Source organism: Poecilia reticulata, linkage group LG19 (genome assembly GCF_000633615.1).
Source record: "Poecilia reticulata strain Guanapo linkage group LG19, Guppy_female_1.0+MT, whole genome shotgun sequence".
Classification (NCBI taxonomy): domain Eukaryota; kingdom Metazoa; phylum Chordata; class Actinopteri; order Cyprinodontiformes; family Poeciliidae; genus Poecilia; species Poecilia reticulata.
Genome location: NC_024349.1, coordinates 14,804,507 through 14,813,350, shown reverse-complemented (window position 1 = coordinate 14,813,350; position 8,844 = coordinate 14,804,507). Strand labels below are relative to the sequence as shown.

The window sequence follows — 8,844 nt, the reverse complement described above, 5'->3', positions numbered from 1 at the left end:
GTAATGAGTCTTTGTTTTGCTGTTAGATTAATAAAAACAACAACAAAACACAAGTAGAAACACAAATATATTACAGTGTAAACAAAATATCAAAGAATTAAGAAGAATAGGTCAACCAACAGAAATCCCCTCTGGACTTTCATGGTCTCGGATGTCAGAACATCAACTCTACAGTCACTGAAGACTGATGAATGAGATTTATTGGATACTAGAACGAAGCAATATGTCTCTCATTGTACTGGAAACATCTCCTGGGTCAGACTGATGTTGCATATATATGGCAGGATCCCAGGCAGATGACCCGCACAGCCTGTAGGGCTCTGAGACTAACATCATCTGGACCTGCAGCCTTGCTACGATTCAGTCTCTCCACCTGATTGAGTTTGTTCTCCAGCTTTTTCCTGGTGAATATTCAGTATTTAACATAGAATAACAACTAGTTATGTTTTATAAAGTTAATTTAAAAGGAGTCCAAAATAATGTTTTTTTTTTTTTTTTTGTTCATGAGTCATATATTTGTTATTTGAACTGGACATCTGTGTTAGGTTGAAGGTAATCTGTGTATTCTCTTCCATCCAGCAGATGTCAGTGTAGTGTTGCTAAAGTATTGCTGAACCGTATTGTATGATAGGAGAACACGCGTGTGTGTATGTGAATAAAAGCCAAGAGTGAAAGCTCTTTGAGTGGTCAGTAAACTAAGAAATTGTTGTATAGGTTCAGCCCATTTAAACACTATTACAGCAGGAACAGAAACACTTATTACTGAATCATGAACACCATGTCGCCTGCAGTGCTGTAGATGTTGTGTGACCTCCTGGATGAGTTGTTGTTGATGCAACATTAGTGATTTTAGAAGCCTTAAAGTTCAACAACGTTCTCATGTTTTCTCCATTTGTGGAAAATGGCACTTACAGTGATTCACTGGAGTCCCACAGGCTTAGAAATGGCTTTGAAATCCTCTCCAGACTTCATTTGCTACTTGTTTTTGTCCATCTTGAGAAAATAATTGTTTTTTTCTTCAGTCAGTCTACTTCCATTTGTCAGGCATGCTCTATTTACCGTAGATGGTTTTTTTTTATTCAGGTCTTAGTTGTGGCTATTGCAGGAGTTTGCAACCATTTTAATCATAAAAAAAAGTACTTTTACCTTCACATTATAATTATAATGTGATTCAGTACCTTATAATTATGAGTTATTTGATCTTATATATTGAACAAGAAGAACTTTTTTGGTTTTTACTTTGACCTGACAAAATATCGGACAGTTTTATTTTACAATCGGAAGTTGTGTTACTATTGTTTACAGTAGCCTTAGCTGCCTTGATAACGCCTGCGCCGCAGGTCTCCAGGGACAACACGCACGTACGCAAAAGAAACAAACGCGCACAGACAGAAACCCAGCAGCAGAAGGCAGGCAGCGGAGAGGAGGGGAAAGAAGCAGGTGGAAGTGCTGCTATCGTTACCTGACTCATTCTTCTTTTCCACAGGAGGGAGATGATTTTTTTTTCTCTCCTGCGTTTCCAAGCTGCTGCAGCAGAAATCCAACATTCACGAGGAGAAGAAGTGGGAGCGTCGACTTACTTTAACAAACACAGAGGAGGATAGAGCGCGTGTTAGGGGACAAAAGTAACGACCAAGCATTGTTAGGTTGGTGGCTACGCGTGTAATAAAAAAAAAGTGTATGGAGATTGTTAGGGATAATTAGAAAGCAGAAGCCATTAGTCAGAGAGTCTCTAAGCGTGTGGTGCTTGTGGGTGTTAGGGGAAGGTGGCATGCAGGTGCCCACACCGCAGAGCGAGATGGCCCAGTGCTGCGTCCGGTGTTGAAGCTGTTCCCCTCACCTGGACCCGAAGCTAACATGAAGGACACGGGGGAATCAAAGGACCAACAGCTAACTGTAAGTTTAAAAATGTCTTTAAACTTAAATAGTTTTTTTTTTTACAAGTTACTTAAAAAGTATGTTCATAACAAATATAAAAAAACAATGTATTACGAATTAGGCCTAAATGTTAACTGTTTTATTGACATCTTTTAATAATTCTAGTGTAGCTTTTGTTGTACTAATAATTAAATTGGGTGATACATATATAATGGTCATCTCATTTATTTGACTGTATTAAACGGTGAATTGCACAGGTAGGTATACTTTTTGAATTCCATGTCTTTTTTTATTACATTAAAACCATAAACAAAATGTATTATAAATTCTGAAAAGTATGGCGTTCAGTTCTATTCCACCTTTCTGATGTAAAATTGTGTGTAACCACCATTGCAAGACATTCAAGTCTTGTCATAGAATAACATTTTGATTTTGCTTTGACTAGACTATATTAACACATGAATATAGCTTAAACTAAACTAAACTATTCCACTGTTGATGTGGCTGTATGTTTAGAATTGCTGTTCTGCTTACACTTCTGCCCCAGTTGCAAATGTTTTACAGCCTCTTGTGGGTTTTCTCCCCTGATTGTCTTATATTTAGCTCCATATATCTACCAATCAACTCTGCTAAAGAAATGAATCCACAGACCATGTGCTGTCACCACATGTTTTGCTGTTGGCAACGTATATATTCAAGGTTATGAACATTGTTAGTTGTGATCCACATGCAGTGCTTCACATGTCTTTTCTACCTCCAGACATGTTTACTGTGTACCCTGCATAGCTGTGGATGATATCGAATGGGGCTGGTTATGGTTTTCTATAAAAAAATATATTTTACTTGCCACTCATTGATGAAGTGAAAAAAATAACCCTGCATTAAGCTTCTCCATAGCATTGTCCCTGACTTACTTGATGTGTTCCTTGGTCTTCTCGTTAATCTGGACTGTATTTGCTAATCAAGTAACCTGTAAAGGCAATTTGTTGCAATTTTTTAAATATTTTTTGAATGTGAGTGTCAAGAAGGTTGCATGGAAATCACAATTTCAGATTTTTATTGGCAAGAATCTTTAAAAACTATTTATTTTTCTTCCTTTTTGAGTTGGCCACTCACATAAAATCCCAATAACCGACATTGAGGTGCTGTTTTTAACATAGCAAACACCACCTATGAAAACAGAAACTAACAATTTACATTACAGACATAATGAAAGTGAGGTACATGTGGCCACTGTGTATTTTTCTATTTTTCCCCTGTTGTTTCTCATTATACCTCCCAATGTCTTCCACTGTTGCTATTATTTCTTCAATTTCCACTCGCTCTGCCTGCGCTGTGTTCTGCAGTGCACACCTGAATTATTGAGGTGGCTGTTTCAGCTGCCTGGTCTCTCTTGTCCAGCATGTAATAAAGCTTCCACAATGTGCTGATGGAGGAAAAAGCCATAGTATGACCATCTGGTGCCTTGGTCAGTATGAGATATACCAGCCTTACTGCTAGTATTATAAGACACCTTGCAGCACAAATGCAGCACATTTCTTACCCTGCCATTGACAAAAAGTCTGATTTTATCTCCTCCACTAATTCTAATTGCCTATTTTAGTGTTTATATTTTACAATCTATAGCCACAGTGCTGTGTTTAATTTGAAAGTACATTCTTATCACATTAAGCCACATCCACTTACTCAAACACAGCACCTCCTAATCTGCCAGATTAGGAATTGCTGTAAGCCCGTTGGTTAATTATAACAGATAACCGGCAAGTGTATTCATTGTTTTCATATTTTGCTACCTTACAACTGGAAATGTCAATATTTTTTATTTTGATTTTAGATGATAACATGTAGGATGCAATTGTGGAATTATAGAAATGACTGTTTTTGACTAAAAACATAGAAAAAGTCTGTACACCTAAGTAAAAAGTACTTGAGATCAACAGGGTTGATCCCACGATTTAAACATCTCATGGAGCAGTGTTCAAATGTTCATCAATAATGTAGAGAAAATTGCACAACCGCAATCATTGACCTGAACTGACAGAACTACAGCCCTAAAGGTTCATGGTAACTCCAAAAGAGCTGTAAGGATCTACAGCTCTGGTGGGGGAATCTGCAGACTCACCAACTGCTTTTATGGAAGAGCACCCTGAGGAAACCATTGTTAAAAGCCAGCCATATGAAGCTAATTTGGCAGTTTGCAACAAGACACATTGGAGCCATGGCAACTATGTGGAAGAAGGCACTCTGGTCAGATAAGAGCTTTTTTTGCCATTTTGTAATGCTACATGTGAAAAAGACCCTGGAATATCATCTAAGGGAGCCGAACAAATCCATTATAAAAAAAACCTTACAAAATACCTGGAGTTTCTAGTTGTAAATTGGTACMGTTTTAACAAACAGGAGAAAAAAAAGCAAGTATCGACAGCAATTGATTATGAACCATGCTTTAGGCTGTGTATTTTGTTAAGGATATATTCCTAAAAATCTGGATAAATACTGTACATATTTCATAGAGTTTCTTTAGATGGACTGAAAAATGTCCACCTTTAGTTTCATTTGCATGTTGTTCGTCATGCTTTCACTATGAACAGACTTTTGAATTAGGCTATTGTTACGTTCTCCGCAACTCTTAGTGTGAAATAAAAAATTTGTACTTTATCTCGTCTATTTTTCTAAGAAAAACCACCCTGGCCATAGTCAAAAACATCCTTTGGAAACAAGCAGTTGTGTTTGAGTGATTGTTCAGGTTCATTACTTGCTTATTAGGTCTCAGCCTGGTAAATTGGATCTCACTGTGTCAATGAAATTCAAGGATGACTGAATTCATATTGCTTGCCACAGGTTGCCTTGAGGATTCGACCCCTGAGTGACGCTGAGCAAGAGGAGGGGGCGACCATTGTGGCCCACAGAGTGGACGACCAGGTGAGATGGCCATCATTTATCTCTTATCTCTTTGCGCGGCTGATGGGGTTGGTGTGCGTTTACGTGGGAGAAAGCTCTTTCTCCTCCTCATCCCTCCTGCACGTCATGAGCCTACAGAGATAAGATATCTAAAGCCAGGCAGCTCTTTTTGAAACTTTGTAAAGCTCAAATGTCACATTTGTTTTGTAAGTGAATGCAGACGTGAGAGTGACCTCACGTGTGTAATGCTACATGTGAGGTCGCTTTTTTTCTACGTAAGGAGAAAAACGGAGGGGAAAAAAATCCATAAAAATATATCAGTAACGACGAGGCTGTTGAGCATTTCTAATACTGCACACTATACTGAATCAGAATTTCAAAAACAAAATCTGACAGAAAAAGCCAGAGCAGCAGAAGCAAAAAAGCAAAGTCAATCAATATTACAAACAAAAGCCAGCTTCTTATAAAAAATGTATAATACATCAAACTCCAGAGCCGAATGTTCTAACAGCTGTGTGTGTGCTTGTTTTTCCTCCAACACAGTTTAAGGTTGATTTCTCCCTTTACAAGTTATAGTTTTTTTTAAAGGGCACATGTTTAATAGAAAAATTATAAAACATTATTTGTTTAAAAAAAAAACAACAAAGGTGTCAGTTTGAACCTTCAATTCATATCCTCTTTTAATAACGAAGTGGGTCCAAAAAGTCCTCTAGCATGGTTGAAATGGCTCTTTTTAGTGGTTTAAAAAGCCAGGTGCAGAATTAACAGAAATGCAAAATTGTGAAATGGTGAGCAGGCAAAATGACTTTCCAGCTTCTATCATAACAATGCTTTCTTTGCTCATTTTTCTTATAAAGGTGTAAATGATTGTCTGCTTGATAGCTCTCAAGTTAGCAGTCTGCCCCATGACCACACAGATCATAACATTTCTGTATTACAAGTCCTTTTTTCAACAAAGTCATGTAATATTCAGATTTTCTCAGAAACTGATTTTTTTAAATTTTGCTTGCATGAACTGAAAAAAAAAACTTAAAAACATCTCTCCGTGTGTTAAAAATCCATGCAATGTCACTTTTGGAATTGTGAATACTGAAATAAATGGACTTTTACTGATTTAATGATGTTGACATGTATGTGAACACATAGCATACTTACTGAGCATGTTACCTGTGATCTTGGACAAATATGCCATATGTTCAGACTCCATGAGGACTCATGTTCACCATTAGGTTTTACCTTCAGCCAGATCCCCATGGGGACCTTTTAGCAGCATTTGGAATGATGATGAAGGCAGTGCAAATGCTAATGAAGATTTAGACTGATAACGTGCAAAGGTGTTTCCTCACTCATTAAAACATTGCTGTGAACGCTGGTTATTAGCTGTTTTTCTTGGCCAAATCCAAAGCTGATATTGTGAATGCCTCCCTGCTGGCTACAGGAAGATGTATTATTTAAAATTCACCTTTATGAGCTTTATATCATGTTGTTATGATATTCCCTCATCAAAAACATACTTGGGATGTTGCTTTGACTCTTTCATGCATGTCTGAGAAATTCTTGAATCACCTGTGGCAAACATTTGGGGTACCTAAAGGGTTGCTTATACAAAGTGCCCCCTATTTACACAAAGCTGGAGTGTCGGAAAGAGCAGGAGCTTATTAAAGAAACATATGTCAATGTCAAGGAGCTCAACTTATTTTTGCATGGTTATGTTTATTCTATGCAGCGTTTTTATAGCAACTGAATGTAACATAATTACTTGGTTGTGCTATAAAATGGTACCATGTGCCTGGAAAATACATAATATCTCTTTTTTGGTAAAAGTGCGTGGACGGGTGGCGGTGGTCTGATGATCAGTTTTTGCTCTTCTTTTTAAGACAGGCTGGAAACCAACGCTCGAAAGAGATAATCTGTTTGGCTGAGATTTGACTTGTTTGTTAGGTGTAATTCAATTATACCTGCTCTTACCTACCACATCAGCACTTCTGCCTGCCATGACATCACGATAACAGGCTTGGACTCAGGGGATTAGAGCATAACAACAGGGTTGTAGCCATGGTGCTGACAACCACCCCCCCACACCTCCACCCATTCACCGCATATTACAGGGCTTTGTTATTGTCTTTAGCTAAAGCAACCACATCTTGGGGGGAAAAAAGGGCTGTCCTCTGTTACCTGTGCAACAAGCTGCAGGGTTGATTCTCTTCTCAAACAACACAGTCCATATTATAAAGAGACATTTGCATACAATGTATAAACAAACCTTGTTGCTATTGTTGCTGTCTGATATTAACTCAAGACTAAATATTTTGCTGTTAGGTCAATTAGGATTACTAAATTAAATAATTTTTGCTTGTTATAAAATGTATGTGTATTTTCTTGCTATTGCCTCCTGAATGGTGTAACTGAACCAGGTTTGCAGGGCACCTTCCTCACATACACATTTTCTCCTCTGCCCCAACAAATGTTTAATGGGACTGCAATTAAGACTTTGTCACCTCACTAAATTGAGTTTCTTATCTTAAAAGTGCTTTGTAGCTCATTTGTGTAATGGTTGGGATCATTGTCCATTTAAAGGACCCTTTTCTGACAAAGCTTTAACATCCTGACGGAAGTCTCGAGTTGTTGCTTCAATATTTGCGCATAATGTTCTTTTCTTGTGATACCATCTCTTTTTAAAATGCAACAGTCCACTTTTCAGTTAAATGCCCGCAGACATGATGCTGCCCTCTTCGTACTTCACAATTGAAATGGTGCTTAAAGACTTCAGGCCAAATATTCACTAAGCATTTTAGTTTCTTCAGACAAGACATTGCTTGAAAAACCGAGGAGAAATCTTCTAGATAACCTTTGTGAATAACGATATTCTCATACCATCTTCAGCCAGTCAGCATCTTCACAAGGTCTTGTTCTGGGGCCGAGTCACACATTTCACCCCCAGACATGTTTATCTCTAGGAGGCAGAAACCATCCCCTTCCAGAGTAGTGTAATGGTTTGGCATTCCCAGGATTTATATTTCAGGATAATTGTTTAAACAGATAGATATGGCTCCTAAAGGTGTTTGCATACTGTCCCCAATGGTGATCCACTTGTAGAGGTCGGTAATTCTTCTGATATTTTGGCTTTTTTTTTTTTTCATTTCTTCTATGGCTGTTTTTTCCCCCCAAAATGTCACACATTGAAGCATTATGTCTGAGGTATTGCTTTAAGTAACGTGAACAGGTGGCCATCAATTTAACTTATCAAAAGACATGACATAATGAAGTTAGCGCAATCAAATTTAAAAAAAAATCATTTATGTATCTGTAGCTAATAAAGCCATACGCTTTGTTTTTTTTTATTTTGCCTGTAATTTAAAAGAATGGGGAAAAAAAATAATTTAGCAATCCTGACAGACTTAAAATTAGCTAAGTTTAGTCTAATTTAATTCCAGGTAGTGAGAAATGTTCTATGTATGCTTTTATGAATCTGCATGTAAATGGGTTTTTTCAACTGTTCCTCTCAAGAGCGTCTGACACTGACAGTTGTGCTGAGTGGTCTCTGTTGTGTTATATCACGCCCAGTTTGGCACGTTCTTAGCAGAGGATTAGCGGAGCTTACAATGCGCACTTGTTATTGTGACAGGAGGACTTTTTTAACCAACAGGCTTACAGAAGCTGTCCTCACCTGAATGGAGGAAGGGGGGCGTCAACATAAGCATTTATTGGGATTATAGTACAACTAAAAGCTGAATCCGTTTACACCATCCTCTATCACATACTTTAGATGGATATCTAGATTGAAACACTTAAATATTACACCTAAGCTATATATTTAGAAACATAAAACGTTTTGTAGTAATTAAGTTGTTTGTGAGACTGTAGACACTCAAAGACCATATGGCCTGCGGGTTGCGCTCAGACAGATTAGCCGTGTTGCTGGCGGCTGACTTAGCTGCCTGAATGGGAGTAGCCATATCTGGCTGTACTGGCAGAAAGCAGACAACTCAAAGCTGGTTAAGTCTGCGGAGATGAGCTCATTGAAGGGATTTATCTCAGGTTAAGCCTTCTGCCACCTGCTCTTTT

General features: G+C 38.0%; 1 protein-coding gene across 1 annotated transcript in view; it reads left to right on the top strand.

Annotated features, from left to right (window-relative positions):
* Positions 1-1,363: 1,363 nt before the first annotated feature.
* Positions 1,364-8,844, top strand: part of kif19 (kinesin family member 19) — a 36,647-nt gene continuing 29,166 nt past the window's right edge. Inside the window, exons 1-3 of the mRNA XM_008437262.2 lie at positions 1,364-1,646; positions 1,761-1,896; positions 4,720-4,800. Coding sequence (XP_008435484.1) covers positions 1,858-1,896; positions 4,720-4,800 — 120 coding nt within the window. The 5' untranslated portion in view covers positions 1,364-1,646; positions 1,761-1,857. The remainder of the gene's footprint in view (positions 1,647-1,760; positions 1,897-4,719; positions 4,801-8,844) is intronic.